Source organism: Brienomyrus brachyistius, chromosome 23, assembly GCF_023856365.1.
Source record: "Brienomyrus brachyistius isolate T26 chromosome 23, BBRACH_0.4, whole genome shotgun sequence".
NCBI lineage: Eukaryota > Metazoa > Chordata > Actinopteri > Osteoglossiformes > Mormyridae > Brienomyrus > Brienomyrus brachyistius.
In genome coordinates this window covers 14,646,550-14,663,935 of record NC_064555.1, presented here as the reverse complement: position 1 = coordinate 14,663,935, position 17,386 = coordinate 14,646,550, and the positions used below count along the sequence as shown (strand labels likewise).

At 48.9% G+C, this 17,386-nt stretch overlaps 1 protein-coding gene across 5 annotated transcripts in view; it reads right to left on the bottom strand.

Annotated features, from left to right (window-relative positions):
• Positions 1 to 15,011, bottom strand: part of kiaa1522 (KIAA1522 ortholog) — a 53,197-nt gene extending 38,186 nt beyond the window's left edge. For 2 of the 5 annotated variants that reach the window (XM_048992527.1, XM_048992528.1), the window contains exon 1: positions 9,417 to 10,759. In XM_048992527.1, the coding sequence (XP_048848484.1) occupies positions 9,417 to 9,657 (241 nt within the window). In that variant the 5' untranslated portion in view covers positions 9,658 to 10,759. Of the gene's footprint in view, positions 1 to 9,416; positions 10,760 to 12,269; positions 12,410 to 14,899 lie in introns of those variants that run through there. The other 3 variants (XM_048992525.1, XM_048992526.1, XM_048992524.1) reach the window with 3 other exon arrangements.
• Between the last annotated feature and the right edge of the window lie 2,375 nt (positions 15,012 to 17,386).

Below are 17,386 nucleotides of genomic sequence, written 5' to 3'. Positions count from 1 at the left end.
CTCTGTTCACAGTCTTAACAGCACTACCTGCCACAACTGTCACCCCAGCCACTGTCACATCTACATGGTCCATTTCCATCCCATAATATCATTCTCTTCCCTATCCAGGTTGGTCCCATTTCTAGCTCCTTAACAACTGCTGTGTCCCTTTCTACTCCCCTCAGCATGACGTCTGCTCAGTCTGTCCTAGAGTCTCCTCATCGGAACAGACAGTTACAAGGCAATGGCAGCTTTCCAATTCAAATCAGACAATGAACCCCCCTCCCCCCAACACACACTATTAATAATGGCCCATTCTCCACCCTAGGAGAGCGACTGTACGCAGCTGGAGCTCAGAGGAGGGGGGTACGCCGGAATAAATCTGCGAAAGCGGTCATTCTCAAAACTACAAATAATAATAATTCATAAAGCATTATTAATATGGCTCTAAATATTTATCAAAAGGCATAACACATGATTGCCATGTTTATTACACATTATGACTACCTTATGAAGCTCTTATCTATACTGCAATAGAGATACCGTCATAATGCACTATTGTTTAATTGTGCTCTAGCGTGTTGTGCTAGCAGCTGGGGCTGGGATTCGACCTAAAGATGGAGGGACATCAGGTGGTTTGTCTCACGGAATGACAAATATTTTGTGCCGTTGTCATGGTGACCCTTATTTTACGTTTGAGTCTCTACCTCATGCCTGCATAGCCTTCCTCTGTGAGATCATCGGCGAATCACAAAAAAATCTACTGTGGAGTAAGACTTCAAGGCATAGGGAAGCATGTGAGAAATTTTGCCTCAGACATCCATGACCGACCATGCAAATGAACACGTAACACTGATAAAACTTGGAGCTGTACTGGTTTGAACTGGATGCTAGTTCCATTTCAGTGAAAAACAGGATTCAAAGAGCAATGAAGGGTCCATGACCCACATATATCAGTCAAAACCTCTGAATTTATCTTTGAAGACAAGCGTGTTGGGGAATCCCCACAGTGCCCCCCAGCTACAGCGCCCTCTAGTGAATAACAGTGTTCACCACCCATGTGCCTTGTTGACCATACACAATTTCAATACACAATTTGAGAACATAACTGTAGGAAAAAAATTAACAAGACGAGTTTTGAGAATTACACCAAGCGATATACCAGTTGTCTGCATGGCAGAGCTTCTCTGAGAGTGTTGGCACGCCCTGGCTGGGCTCCACAGCGCCACCTCTGCCTCATGATGTGCAAAGGGTCAGACACAGATGGGAGATGGTAGCTCTGTTGCTGGAGCTCAGGGAAAGATTAGCAGCAGGCTGAAACCAAGTGAGGGATGATGCTGTGGGTTAGGGAGCGTGGGGGTCTTTACTGTTTGCACCACAGGGAGGTCACTAAGAGAAACATACATGCAGGGCAGTGGGCTGGGGGCCCCCGTGAGGTCACACACCCCCACCAGGCAAAAATACCATCACTTCCTCCCCCACAGACATGCACGGCTACCTCCAGCACCATTACACATGAAATGTAAGAAACCCCCCCCCACATACACTTATGCACCTTTGCACACATCTGTGTGGGAACAGAGTCAGAATTTGCTATATCTGCTCAAACAATGTTCTAAAACATAACCATTTCTGTAGCTTACAATTAATATATTTACATAAGCATATGGTGACTAAGGCAAATTACGCATTTCTTTGTATTGACCTGAGGCCCATCCCAGGAACTAATCATCTGGTTATATGTCAGCTTAACCATCACGCCACCTGCTGTCTCTAGCTGTGAATGACACCACTGTTCCTTGTGACCCTTCCAGAAACACTAGTTTATCTGGCCTGGGGAAAATACAATGCAGAGGGGCTCCTTAAGGACAAGAAACCTCCGTGGTCCGTTCATTAAGCCATATAACTCATCTCACAGTAACAAACTCCCCAACAACACATATGGCTGAAATCCAACTCACACATGATGTAAGAATCTGGATTGTAAAATGGAACCTCCTGGCCTTTCCAGCGAGGTCCACCCAGTTTTGAAAACCTCTCTCTTCCCTGGTTCCCAGAAGGAGGGGGAAAAGGAGAAAAAAACGTCCATGCAGCTCACAGAAACAACAATTATTTTATTTATAATTTTATGAAAAGGCATATTGCCCCCAAACGTGAAATCTACATGGGGAGTAAGGGTTACACAGCCGCCGCGCACATCAAATTTGCTCAGCCCCCTGGTGGAGAGTCGAAGGCACTGCAACTCATAAGAACTAAAGGCTGGGTGGGGAAGGTACATCACAGAGGGGCAGAACCGTCACACAGTCAAAGCAGGAGCTATCTCAGATCTAACAGGAAAGGTCAGCGTTTGCATTGGCGAAAACCTTGAGTACGTGTAGGAGGTCTGCTCCAAACGCGTCAAGTGAGTCGCCATTAATACTCAGACGTTTGCAGTACTATGCAAAAGTCTTAGGCAGGCAAAGAAAATGTCTACAGCTATTTATCTGGGTAGAAAGTATCTATTTGCTCAAAAATAATAATGTAATTTAACATTAAAGCATATGCAAATTATCAGTAAAACGGGACAAGTGGGTACAGAAAATGGGTGGATGAAAGAACAATTAGACAACAAGAAACAGACAAGAAGAGTAGAAGAAGACCGCTTCGGTTTCCAAACATCTCCTCTGGAGCACCTCAGCCATTCCGCGTATTTGTTACATTTCACTGTTTCATTCATTTTAATTAACGTCTGTCAAAACTAAATAAGGTATTGATTAGTCATATGAGTAAAAGAATTCATAGGTGTGTTGGACGGCTGCTGCAAAAACTGGGATAATTTTAGGAGAGGATTTGAAATGGTGAAGCTGACAAACTTTGACAGGGATGAAATCACACTGACATTCAAGATCATTTGGACATCATTCTCTGTAGCTGCCTAAGACTTCTGCATGCTGTACATCTGAGGGCCATTGAAGGAGCCGTAAGTCTGACTCATTAGCTTAATTGTCACCTCATTATTTTAACGGCCGTTTATGGACAATCCACAGCTCCTTTCGTAACCGCAAAATGCTCCCACGGTACTTCCTCTATTTTCTCAGCAGGAATGTTTTTTGCTGTCTGACAGGCAGTGGGCAGTCTCCTGATGTGCTTTCCTCGGTTTGCTTTGTTAATACCTGCTCTGACAACAGGAATTTATGAGCTGGAGGAAAGTTGGATTGCGGTTAATGTTTCCCGTGATTTTGCTTTGGCGCGGTGAATTGGCAAATTCCTCTCCTCACTCTCTAGAGAAGCAACTTTCATTAACGGCCCCTTAAAAATATACATTGCATGGCATGTTGAAGCACACTAATATGGTCACGCCAAAGCTCTGGGCTTCCCTAACCAGCCTGTTTATTACTCAAAGAGACATGCCAGACGGTAAATTCCCTGTAACCCACAGACACAGGTGACTTGTAGGCCAGGACTTTATCCAGAGGTTATGTAAGTCACTGACCTGTGTGTGTTTACAGAGTTGCTAAGATAGAGTTGGAGCCACGTAGGCTACTTGTCATTTACCCATGTAAACCTACGATCTGGCTGCCGTTTATAAAATCTCAGCCGATGTACACGTGGCGGCCAGCAGGACACTGGCGTGGTCCCGGAAGGCCGGTGCTGGTCTACCAGAATGGCGTTTCCACCGATAACGAGTGCCTTGTGATATCACAGACGTGAAGGACATCTCCTAGGAGGCAGTTTGTGCAAAAAAAAAAATCACCAAAGCTTTTATGTCAAAGCCAAAAGCTTTTATTCTGTGGTCAGGCTCTTGGAAGAATCTCAAAGAAAAATGCATCACTCCCATTGACCCTGGTACTCCTGAGGGGGCTTTTATACACTCTTTCACAACAGACAGACACTCCCCTGCCCCCTTAGATTTGCAGTGGTGAGTAGAAGCTTAATCTCCTCAGTTACAGTGTTAATAAGTAATATTTGAAACATTTTGTAAGATTAAATGTTGCATCTACTATAAATCCATAATAGTCTTCTGGAACCTGGACTGAAGTTGAGCTGGGATTGGTGAAGATCCCATCAGAAAACTGGGAGCAGACTTACTGTAAAGATTAACTTGGTACTGTGCAGGCTCTGGTTTGGATGGGATTTTGGAGTTACTACAGCCAAGCTGAGTTTTGGCCTTGAGGGAAATGAACATCCAACAGGGGAAGGCCTGTTTTCATTAGTTTTTTTACTTCTGTTTTGTACCTGTATCCGGTTTACAAACTCAGGGTGGAAGGCAGGTGTCCCAGCATCTGGGACACCAACTGTCAGAATAATCACCCCCCCTCCCCAATTAAATTAATGTACTTTTCTTTGGGGCAAATTTAGAGGAACCAAGCTTAACTTCGGCCAGAAATAGCTACGACGTTATTAAACCGGGAAGACAGTAACAGGCATTCAATATCATGTTATTATATTGCACTATTACAGTGGATATCAGCCTTCTCCAGTTTCTGAGACCGACTGGGGCAGTGGGTGTGTTACAGGAACCTCATGCAAACTGGTGCTGGAATCAGGAGGCGGCAGCCTCACGAAACTGGCTCCTTAATATCAGACATCTGGGAAAGCATGGTCACTAAATATTAAACAGCATAACGACACTGCAAACAAAAGCAAGAGACGCGAGGAGAAAGTATGACTGAGAGTGGATGCTTGGGGGGGGGGGGGGGTCTCCATGGCGACCGAAAGACTCATTGTCCCTGGTTCAGTATTTACTGCGCTCACTTTATCTATGTGAGGGGCGAGGAATGTAAGCTCCCTCTCTGCGCCCCCCATGGGTGGCCCTGGGATATTGCACGTTCGCTGTTTGCGGCAACTTCGGCAGGCGTTAGAATTTAGCGTTGTTCTTGTCCAACATCTACTGTGACAAATGCCTCCCATTGGCTGAAGTGATCGAGTGCGTCGGTGACATGTGCTGAGGCATGAAAAGTTAGATTAGGACAGCTCGTTAGCACGTCCATTCCAGGTCACGAGTTAGATAAGAGGAGCCGCGTGTGTAGCGGTGGCTAGCGCGCATGGACACGCATGGGCGGACACGGCAACATGAATGCGCTTCCCTCGGGAGCCTTTCTGGACACGGCGTCATGTTACACAGTCCCAGACGTCTGCGTCTGAGCAACAGAGCCAGATAACCCCCATCCGTCGGCCTGGTTACCGCCAGGGACCCAAACAAGGAGTCCTCCTGAAGGAGGCCTTCATTTGGTTGCTTAGCAGATGCTTTTGTTCAAAACAACTTAAAAATGTCGCCCCGCAGCTTACATTTGTAGTCATTTGTGCTGGATGAGTCATATCCAAATGGGGAGGGGGGCAGGGAAACAGGGGAGGGATTCCACACCAAAGTAACACATAGTGGCAAATGTAACATGAAGCAGCTTTAGGGATATTGATTAATATACAGGGCCACTGGCCCCAGCCGAAAGCTGATTGGCCCCCAGAGTGCCTCTCCCCCTCACTAACCGCTTTTAAGACATTTCATTGGCTAATGATAAGATTGGCCCTTCAGTATGAACTATGGGCCCTCTTATGCCCCCCTTCAAATTGCCTCTGTTAGACAGGGAGGCCATCTCCGTCCCCGAATGTTCCTAAGCCAGCTCGCTGGCCAGCTGTGCCTCTCACGGGAGCTGACCCCCACACAGCTATGCAGGTGTGCTCTGGGAGCAAGGTGAAGGGCATGCATGCTACCCGCCGTGGAAAGACGGAGGGCCAGTTTGCCTTCACGTCTCGCGCCTGGGTCACCTTGAGGGTAACGGATAACGAGCCGAATTCCAGCCTTAATTAGACCCTGTCCTGCCTCTGCTGGCTCTGCTCAAAACAAGCTCCTGACAAAGGAGCTAAAGTCCTCGGCCCGCGCTGCCTCTCGCTTCCAAAGTTTCCTCGAGGAATTTTAATCCCTCGTTGTGGTTTTTTTTTCCCAGCAAGGGTGACTCAGAGCGGACCGGTCGGGCCTCCATACCTGTGAGAGAGGCCACCTTTGGGGTCAGAAGCTCATTTCCTGACTTTGGTAATATCGTCACGTTCTGTGTCAGAACAAAAACAGACAGAGGACGATTTAAAGTAGAGAATGTCCAGGTGGACTAATGGTAAAGTAACGCGATTTTTAACCAAACTGGTTTTGAATTGAATCCTGTTAGGCAGTGTTTCCCCAGTCTAGTCCTCGAGAACCCACAGACAGTCCATGTATTTGCTCCCTCCCAGCTGCCAGTATGGAGTGAAAATGTGGACTCTCTGGCAGGAAACTGGGAAGGAGCAGAAATGTGGACTGTCTGGCAGGAAACTGGGAAGGAGCAGCAATGAGGACTGTCTGGCAGGAAACTGGGAAGGAGCAGAAATGTGGACTGTCTGGCAGGAAACTGGGAAGGAGCAGAAATGTGGACTGTCTGGCTGGAAACTGGGAAAGAGCAGAAATGTGGACTGTCTGGCAGGAAACTGGGAAGGAGCAGAAATGTGGACTGTCTGGCAGGAAACTGGGAAGGAGCAGAAATGTGGACTGTCTGGCAGGAAACTGGGGGTCCTGCGGAAGGTTACCTAACGCTAATCATTTCAGTAAGTTAAGTCGTGGTGAGGCTGGAGTCTATCCCAGGCAGTACTGGGCGTGAGGGTGAAGACACCCTGAATGGGATGCCAGAGTTCCCAATCACCCAACACCCACACGCCTGCCCAGACATCAGGCAGCAATCCAACCCACAACCCTGGAGGTGGCAGCCAACCTGTTACCATTAAAATTAACATTCGGCACTAATAATACTACTGATATGGAAACCATTCCATACATGGCTTAGCGCCCACACAATTCCTCCATGGGATGTGACATGACCGCACATTAAGCTGCAGATGTCGTGATGTCAGCTGCAATGCATGCCTCCTGTCCGCCACGCCGCATTGGCTTCTGCAGCCTGCTTGCTGAGCTGCCCTTTGGCACCTATAGGGCTGCGTCCACAGCAGGCTCTTGTTGCCGTGGAGACAGACTCACGTGATGTAAAAGATGTTTCTTCAGGGTAAACTTGTGGTGCCGTTGCCCAGCAGCCCTCAGGGGCACCAAGGGTTTCCCCAGGGGCCCCCGGGGCAAAGCTTAAATTGTAATTGGGAAGCCCCCCTACCAAGAAAACTGGGGGTGGAGGCAGCACAAAAAAGTAAAACGCCAAAAAAACATTACATGGTAAAATGATATCATCAAGCTAAATTCCCAAATATCTGACGAGGGGTGAGACCCGGGGTGTTAGTGCTTAGCCTTAGCTGGAATCCGTACCCCCCCCCCGCCCCATTCCTGGACAGCCGACAGCAGGATGAAGTCACACACCTCCATCCCTGACACACAAGCACACACAAACCCCCAGATTCCAAGGCCTTCCCCACCCTACCGCCACCTGTAAGCTTTACGGTGGCGTAATGATCATGCTGCGCCACACAGGCCTGGGGGGGGGGGGGGGGGGGGCGGCGCCATGGTTAAGGCGCCACATCCCTTAAGCAGCCTCCTGCATAAGTACCTGGCCGTCTGTGACGGATGTTATGATGTTGAGAAGGAGGCTTTACGATGTGGCACAAGCGTGGTTTTTCCGAGCTGCTGGCGACTCGACACCTCAGCCGAGCCTCAGTCAACACCCTACTGTTTAAACGCTGGCTGGGGGGGCGATCCTCAGCTGTCTGCTTTAATGGCATGAGGCAAAGTCTGGACTGTATGTATAAACAGAACGCAAGGCCAGGGCCCTTTGGTGTAGGATCATAAAAATAAACACAGGTTCGCCCACAACACATATGCTGAAAAACAGCAGCTGGAATAAAACCTTAAATAACAAAATCAAGCAGAACATGGAAACCCTCACAGAACCCCAACGGCAGCGGCTTTCACAGAAGAGAGGGACTGGAGAGAAGAGACCCCTGTAATTAAAAGGGTGTTTGCAAAGAAACTGATGTAAGTCATCACACTGACTCAAGAAAGCTTTGCGTCCTCAAAATCATCCTGCCGAACTGTGCCCCCCCCCCCCCCCCCCAGTCTGGGCTTTGTGCCTCCCCCCGCTATGAAAAATTCTGTCCAGTAGAATCAGGCAGACCCCAGCCACCTTGGTGGGATTGGGGGCAAGAGGGGGGTAAATAATTTATGAGCACGCTGGAAGTCTCACAGTTGCTGTGGGTTTACAGAGGCAAGTGTGGGGTAATGTTTGGAGAGGGAGGGGCAGGGAGAGCCGGCGAACCCCCCCCCGGCACTGCGGACAGCCCCGTTTTATGGACCTCCCTGCCTTGGCGGAAAGCGGCCAAGCAGGTTTCTGAGAACGAGCTTCAGGACGTCCTGCGTTTCTGCTGCTGTTTGTCCCGAGTCTAAAAAGAAACAGCCAGTGAGAAACTGTCTTCTGTGTGAATGAAATTTCCCAAAAATAAAAACAAAAACGGGGTAGAAACGTGATCCAAATTTTCTCCCCGCTTTCCTGTGGTCACCACCAAGTCTGACAGCGACAAACGGATCGGCGAAATGAGGCAACTAGACTGAATGTAAACAATTACACTTCGATGTTACCCATCAACAAAAAGGCGGGTGAGTCATCCAGCTGTTCTCTATTACATAAAAATGCATTATATCCTACTAAAGCTCGAGATCACTGAGTGTCACAAGATACAGAGCAGATATTACAGAAAAGTCCTCTCTGCTAAGACAATAAACCACAAAACAAAAATGACCATGTTCTCAGACTACAGGGAGCTTCCAGGAGACCCCTACATGGACCATCCTTATCTCTACATTCATCTTCCCTGGGAAATGTCTTCGGAAGGGTGCTGGCCAGTAAAGAGCAGAGACCTTACAGAGACGCAGACTATGAGTATCTGCTCAGTCTCTGCCCACCCATTAGGAGAAGGAATATTGATTGAGGCTGGCACTGAGGGTTAAGCCTCGTAGGTCTCACACAGGAATGAGCTGAAGAGGTGTGGCCTGCTCGATGTGGGCGGGGCACACTGAACACGAGTGACATCAAACACTGCCAGCATGACGGGGGTCTTCCACGCATCCCACCCAGGCCCCCTGCTGAGATCCAGTGCTGGGATAGTAAAAAGCACACCCCCACACACATGTCCTCTCCAAGGAACAACAGGACTTAATAGGGGAGGCATGTACAGTGTGAGAGATATGAGCAAAAACAGAACGTTCACTACAGAGGACAAGAATGACTCGCCAGACATCAGGAAGATTTTGGGCTTTCGAGAATAAACCATGAGACTGACCCATCCTGCAATCAGACAACGTGACAGAAAACGGCCCAGAAAGAGGAAGAGTGGAGGGTAAATCAGTACCCAGGGTCAGGGATCGGCTTTAGCACAACTGAACTCGGACAATTAGACCTGGTGAGCAATGTCAGCAAAAGTAACATTCCAGCCATAAAACAACTGCATCTGCATGTCTAGGGGAGCAGACTGACCCAGCAGGCTGGTCCAGCTCTTACCTTTGGTGCAGTCCGGCTCAGTGTGGCTGTGCTTGGCCATCTGACTGTCCGCCAGCCTGCTTCGGGGCTCCGGCCTGCCCCCTCCATCGCTTTTCTTCTTCCTGTCTCCCCGGAACCAGCCCAGGGCCCGGCTGAGAGACCCTCCGTTTTTCCTCTTGGCCTTGTTGGTCTTGGCGTCACGGGCCAGGACCTCCGTGATATCCCGGGGCACCAGGTCCCCCACGGAGTTCCGCCTCGACATCCTCCCCTGGTGTCCCCCGCCCCCTTCTCCCGCTCCTCAAATGTAAATGTTAATCCTGGAAGACCCAAAAAGGGAGAGAGAAAGAGACATCCAGTTTTTACCAGCCCCAAAGAAAGACAGTCCTTTATCTGAGAAGTCCTGTCTTCCTGCCTTGCTCCTGGGGAGGACCAAAGACTGTCAAACAGATGTGCTCTATAACAGAGTTGTAGCCGTTCTCAAACCGCCTCTCACACGTGAGCATGAGCTTCTCCAGAAAATGTTTCCCAGCTCTGGAGTCCGATCCCAACCGGAAGTCTTTCTGACGCAAACAGAGTCTAACAGAAACCTCAGACTTCTCACACAGAAACAGACACTCCAAAAAAGAGAATTCCAAAAGTTTTCTCTGCGCTGTGAACAGCGGCACACTGGCAGCTTGCGAAACAGCGGCGAGACCCAGAGCCGTGCTGAGCTTGGAGAATGTGGCAGTGAGCCGTAGGGGCGAGTAAATCCCGCCGACCCAGACCTGTCTCACGGCGTGGAGCCTCCGCGCTGTTTTCCTCGCCTCCTCACACTCGTGCTTTCTGGCGAGCGGTCATCCTCCTGCTCAGTCCAGCCCACCTCCTCCCCCTCCCTGCCCTCACTCTGCTGGGGGGGGGGAAGCCCCCAAGTTAAAGGCACAATGGTAAGAGGCTGCCTGCCCTCCCCTCTGTTCGTGTATATGTAGTCATGTTCCCTGCACACACGCACGCAATACTCACACTAAGTCTGTTCCCTCCTCATAGCCCTGCTCTCCTCTTGACTCACATTCCCTCCACGTGCTCCGGAAGGTTCCGCGAGAGCCTGCTGGTCTGAAAACGAGCAGAACGGCCAGGCAGGTGAGCTGGGGCGACCCCCCCACCCCGTTACTCCCGTGTCACTGGTGAGTTACTTGGGTTGAAATTCGACTCCGCTGGCTGAGCAGAGTGACTGACATGGGGAAATGCAGGCAGGTATTCTCTCTCTCTCTCTCTCTCTCTCTCTCTTTCTCTAACTCACACACACACACACACACACACACAAAAGAGAAAGATAAACAACCCCCCCTCACTTGAGATCCCTGTTCCAGCCCAGTCTCTATCTCCTGCTCACTAAAAGCCTATCAACAGGAATAACGGAACACGTGGCTTTGCGGGAGCTGGGGAAGGAGGGTGTGGTTTAGAGTGGGGGGGGAGAGGGTGTTGGAGCGTGTCACATGACTTTCTCCCTTGGCAAAGCTCACCCTGTAACACGTGTTAGCTGCAGCCTGAGCTGCAGCAGAGGTGACCTGAGGGGGGCGCTGACACCACTGCCTCAGCAGGGCTCTGCCCATCGGTGACCGGCTGTTACACCCATCGCTGTGAAACATTTGCCCCACATGTGTGTTGAAGGTGAACTTCTTCCACCTGACAACGCTCTGGGGCCCAAAACAAAACCAGTCGCTTATCTGGCAGCCATTTCAGAGCCACTCACTTGCTGTACGTTAAGGGAATGAAAAACCGTATTCGCCATTTGCACAAGTACTTTGGAATGCTTCTCATCACATGGCATATCAGGCTCTCTGGTGAGACACGCATACTCATAAACTGCTGAGAGCACAGGCAGGAGGCTGATGAATGCAGAAGCAGGGATTTATCTGCCATCCCTGGAGCACGTTGGATGGAGATAAGGGCCTTGGTGAAGGGCTCACTGGAAACGTGGCTATTCTGTTGAGGACAGGACTTGAACCCACAACCATCTGCTCCCAGACACAGGGGACTAAGCCGCTGAGCCTCACAAGCAAAGGGATGGCGTGAGAAAGGAGGGGCGTGGCCAGGAGGAACTTGCTGTTCCACAAAAAAAGCAGACGTGTAGCCAGTAAAATTAGGCACTTAAAGTTATATAATTGGCCTCTGTTTTGATGAAGTGATTAATGAAAAAAGGTTATAGATGGCCGAGTTATACACTGAGCTCTAAGAACAGTGACAGCCGCTGATTTGTGTGAAACGGTGAGAAATTCCGGTTCCTTGGCAGGTTTCGTGCACTTATGTGCAAACCTCAGGAAACAGGAGAGCCTGACATCTGAGAGTGATCACTGCACTTCGCGCGTTAAAAAGTGGCCTTTATTTCACGCCAAGCTGAACCACAAGGCACCTCTGCCACTTGAGGCAACATCACATAATCCGATGGCCTGTAGCCAACAGCGATTTATTCCTCTGTTAGATTGTCAGGAAGTCTCCTGGTAAAGCAGCGATTGTGAAGACTGCAGAGTCATAGATCGATAGGTAGCTCCTCAGAATTCCTGGTTTATCTCTGTTCATTTAATTGAGGGTAAGTATGTGACCCAGCAGGCTAAGTCTCTGTGACTGTGATCAGAAGGTTATTGGTTTGAGTCCTGGCCTCTGTATAATAGCCACAGCTGTGGACCTTTGAGCACGGCCCTTAACTGCTGCAGGTCGCTGCCCTTTGCTGTCAAGTTTGTTCTCACCTATGTGTTTCATGCAGAGCAAGAGAGCATATGCAAAAAGAGAATTTCCAAATGGGGGTCGATAAAGTGTCATTAATGTCATTAACCATCAGACCACGGGAGATTTCAACTACAGGGACCATGAGACTTAATCAGATACATCAATGCTCACCCAGCCAAAATGATGCAGTTCACCCGTGGTTTGTGAAGATCTTCATTAATCCTGACCCCTGCCAGCCAGGGCGCCGCTCACTAATCGTGGCGCTCGCTAATTATTTGCACGATTTGCCTTGGCTGCACCCCAAACCTGAACCTGTGGGGATCGGAGATTAACCACCATGAGTCACTCAGACATTATATTCGAGACACTGGCTACAGTTTGAACCGTGACAAAACATTCTTTGTTATCATGGAGCTCAACCCCTAATTTATTGTTCTGAGACGATACTGGGTATTCGTCACGAATCAGTGACCCTGAGGTTTCCAGACAAACGTCCTGTTTAGGAGCAGAAAGTAACAGAGACCAAAACAGCCCCTAACACCCAGATGCTAAACAACACTAAGAGCGACGAGGTTAAACTGCCCATATCCTTGACCTGCATGTTAAAACATTGATCTTTTTCCTAAAATTGGCTCTGTTTGTTCTTTGAATCCTGAAATGCCAAGATCTCTCTTTCCCAGCGTTGTTAAGTTTACACAGTGATCTTTACCCTCCTATATAAACATGACAACCTTACAGAATTCACAAGAACAGAGAGACACTAACTAACCTGCTGTCTGCATTCGGATGTGTGCAAATTTTACAGACAGGCAGAAGATTCAGCTCAGTCCATGCAAAACAAATAACTTTTATGTGTAATATTCCAGAATAATCCAATCAAATGTTGCTTGAAAAAAAGTGCAATTAGCCATCTGGGTGAGGATGTCTGGCTTGGTGGGTGCTTGTCATCAGAAGGTCGCTGGTTCAAATCCCAGGGCTGGCAGAGCGATTTCACATCTGGGCCCCTGAGCAAGACCTGGAACCCAACGAGCATCCTGCTCTGCTTTCACAGAAAAAAAAATCTCTGCTGAATTAATGAAACATTAGATTGGCCATGCTGTATGTCCTGAAACTCTATTACGTAATATGGTTTCCATATGAACTTTAGGGTACTGCGGCTTGTTTGCTGAGGCCCTAAATCACAGAGCATCGCATGAACCTGTGAACCTCTCTGTAGCTGTAGCTTCAGGGTCCTAAAGCATTAAAGTGCCTCGGTGAGCATGAAGTTGGGGGGGCGGCATATGGCTCAGTAGGTTAGGACTCTCAAGTCCTGTGGTTGTAAGGTCACTGGTTTTAATCCCTGGGCCAGTAGATGCCCCCCTCCGCCCTCCCCGCTCTGGGGGGACTGCATGCTGGATGACCTGGTGCTATGACCCCCTTATTTGCTCTCACCTACATGTGTGCCTTATGAAGATGGGGTAGGCGAAAAGAGAATCTTCCCACAGGAAGGAATAAAGGATCTCTCTTCTGCTCTAACTGCTCTTAGTGGCAGCTTAGAACCTTCCGGAAGGGCGGCATACCCCAGCACTCCTGTCTGTTTACACCAGCTCTAGCTGCCACCATCCAGCTGTCTACCTCCACTCTGCGCTCTCTCAGCAACCAGCTACCTGCCCCTCATGCGACAGGGCCTTTAATTGCTGGATCAGATCAGGATTGACCACAGCACACGGGAGAATCTCCTGTGACAGTCATCCATCAATCTATTCTCCTCCTCTTTCCTGGGGCCATGTTACAGGGACAGCAGTCGGAGTAGGGATGCCCAGATCTCCCTATCCCTAACCACGTCCTCCAGCTCCTCTGGGGAATACCAAGGTACCAAGATCTCCTCCCAGTTGCACATGCACAAAGCATTTCCCCAGGGAGAAGCCAGGAGGCGTCCTAGACGGATGCCCGAACCACTTCAACTGGCTCCTTTAGGGGCATATGCACAAACACCGAGGCTTACATGTACGGACATTTCGGCGCCGCCTGCATTCGTACACAGCACACTGCACACAGGAATCCAGGCCTAATAATCGGGGTTAAGCTCCCCATCTTTCTCTCCTGGCTATGCACCCGTACACACTAAGCCCCCTTTGTGGCAAACTCCGGCTCACTGTCTGTGCCACACGCCCATAGCCGAGGGAGGCTTATTCAGACACAGACGGGGCCTTGGTGTCACGATGTCCCCTGAATGGGTACGCCAGGGCTGGATCCTCTTTCTAGCCGCTTCTTTGTTAGCCGCGACATTTAAAAAACACCGCGGGATCTCGTTTCAAGCGCACTGTGTCCGAAAAACAACGTGATAGCTCTCGCTCGCCACTGACCCATTCATTCCCGTTTCGGTTCTGCCTTGTTTACTGGCAATCGCCACAAAACATCCCGAACAGGGTGTGACAGGATGAATGAGGAAGCGGAGGAAGGTGTGAGTTGGCCGTTAGTTGCTGTGTTAGCTGGGGCTGCTAGCTCTCGTTCCAGAGGCCTCAGTTCCTGTGGCCTTGCAGTGAGTCTTTCCTCGGTATCGGCATAAGATTTTCTTTTAGTTGCTAGCTAACATTTTTAGCTAAAGACCTATGTGATTCAAACTCTTATTTTTGCTGGAGAAGTTCAGGTAAAGGACGTGGATCAAGGGTACAAGAGCAAGACCTTGCAGGCCCTAGAACCAGTACACTATGGATCTATTCCCTGTTGCACTACTTGCCCACATTTATTTATCTGCAGATTGCAAAAATTAAATAAAGGAAATCAACAACAAGTTTCATTTGGTTATTCAAGACACTTACTTTGTTAATTTGGTCATTAATCCTCTCCTTGATCTGAAACCTAGGACAGTGTTCAGAAAATGTTCCCCAAACATGTTCTTGATGCTCAAAGAGCTGCACCTGAGGAAAGTGGCTATTAGTCTAAGTGGGACTTTGACCTGTGGCAGTATTTACAAGAGAGTGACGCTCGCGTGCAAATCAATCAAAATGGTCAGGCAAACAAGAGTCATGCATTTTTAACCTCTAGGTCAGTGTTTCACAACCTGATCCTCGGGGAACCACGGACGGTACATATTTTTGTTCCCTCACAACTCCCTAACAAACAGTCCCAGTCCCCCTACTGGGAGCTGGGAGGGAGAAAATATGCGGACAGTCTGCTGTTCTGAACACTGCTTTAGATGACCTCCATTTAAAAAAAAAACACAACTTTAGGTGGGAAAAACGTCTGCTGTTTCAGCTACAGATATTTCACCAAAACCAGGGTGCTCCTCATCCAAGACAGAGATGGGACTGCTTTAAAATCATTTGCAGCTCAGTGCTGAGATCTATTTTTATCAAACCCTTTGACAGGCTGGCTTACATAAACGCCAAAAACTCTGACTCAATAATTGTGTTATTTTTTTAAATTTCGTAAGTAAGATGCAGCACCACTCAGCCGAAGAACGCAGCTACAGATCTGAGTCCATTAAGGCCTGAAAGTATCCCAACCAGAATGATTAATCTGGTTCTTGGCAGATATAGGAAATGCTTAATGTTCTTAATGCATCTGTGCGCAAACATTTCAAGGCAAGGGGATGGAAACAAGGACAGGATCTTGTCAGGATAGGATTTTGGCTGGATGGTACGTAGCTCTGAACTGTACTGAAGACTAGGAAAACACTCACAAGGCCAGACCGAGAAACCACACCGACACCCCCCTGCGTCTCCCGGTCCTTTGCGACTGAACCCATCTGCACTGAGAACATCTGCCTTTGGGAGTTCTTCTCCTCTGCCATGATTCCCCTCCTAAAAAATGCATCGCTAACAAAAACCCGATGCGGGAGCATGTTCAGTCTCCGTGAGACACTCCGCAGCGATCTCTGCGCAGGGACATCTTTGCGTGTACGGGTACACGCATGTGCTTATGCAAAATTCAGAGCAGAATGTTTATCTGCGGTGATGTCATAATGAGGAATGCTTACATCCACTTTTTATCCAGGGGTTTCCGCGGCTCAGCTGAATATCTGGACACCATCTGGTGGGGGATGATGAAACAGAAAGGCTAGTGATTCCAGGGGAGGTTGGGGCTGGAGCAATTCAAACCCTCCCCCTTGTGTCATGGGTGAGGTACTGAGAGCATCTCGACACAGAATTTGCTCTCCCCATTGACAGAGGGTGGCTTCGTTGTTGAGGGCACCGCTGGCGGCTGAATGATTCCAGAGCAAAGGAAAGTGTGGTCCCAGTGTCTGTTTTGATTCCTGGAACAGAGGGACCCCCTTATTCCCATGGTGCCTTCAGGAGTGCATCCCGTGAGTCACACATGGCCGGAAGATCACCTCACATGAGCTAACAGCAGGCACCCTGCCTCAATAGAGGCACACGAGATAAATATGGACCTTGCTGTCTGCAACGTACTGATTCACAGGGTGCCCAGGGCATGCAAACCTTTGGAGTCAGAAAACCCCGACAGGCTAATCCAAACCTTGGCTCACCGGGAACGGGAACGGCTCTGCTCTGACGGGAAGCCTCCAGGAGCATCCAGTGCCTGTCATCAGTTCCTTCCTGCAGAGCCTGTTACCTGCACCTCCAAAACCCCGTGTGTCCTTTCCTTTAAACTCTAATTTGTGGTTACAGGTTTTTCTATAGCAGTGTTTCCCAACCCAGTCCTTGGGGACCCATAGGCAGTCCAGGCAGGAAGTTCCAGTAGGGAGCTGGGAGGGAGCAAAAAAATGTAGCTTTTGGTAGGGAGCAAAAATGTGGACTGTTTGGCAGGGAACTGGGATGGAGCAAAAATGTGGACTTTCTGTTGGTCCCCAAGGACCAGGTTGGGAAGCACTGATCTACAATGTCACCATTTCCCAAACTGTCGTCAGGTACAGTATTTCCTTGAAACTCCCTGTCAAATCATTGCAGCTTTCTTGTGGTTACCAGCTTTACCTATTGAGAAATAATGTGTGCGAGTAGTAAAATGCTACATAATCCAGTTATAGGTTCTTTGGACAAAGACGAAACCTGTTTGTTCATAAAGACCTGCTGCAAGGAAGGGTAGGAGTCATGCTTACAGTCAAAAAGTATGTATGGTCAAAAGAACTGGGACACCTGGCCTTTACACCTACCTGAACTTCTGACATTCCATTGTAAATCCACAGGCATCAATTGGTCCCCTTTTGCAGTCAACCTAAGTGTAGCACTTCTGGGAAAGTTTTCCACAAGATTTTGGAGTTTGTGGGAATTTTGGCCCATTCTCCCTTGAAGAGCATTTGTGAAGTCAGGCACAGATGTTGGACGTGAAGGTCTGCTTCGCAATCT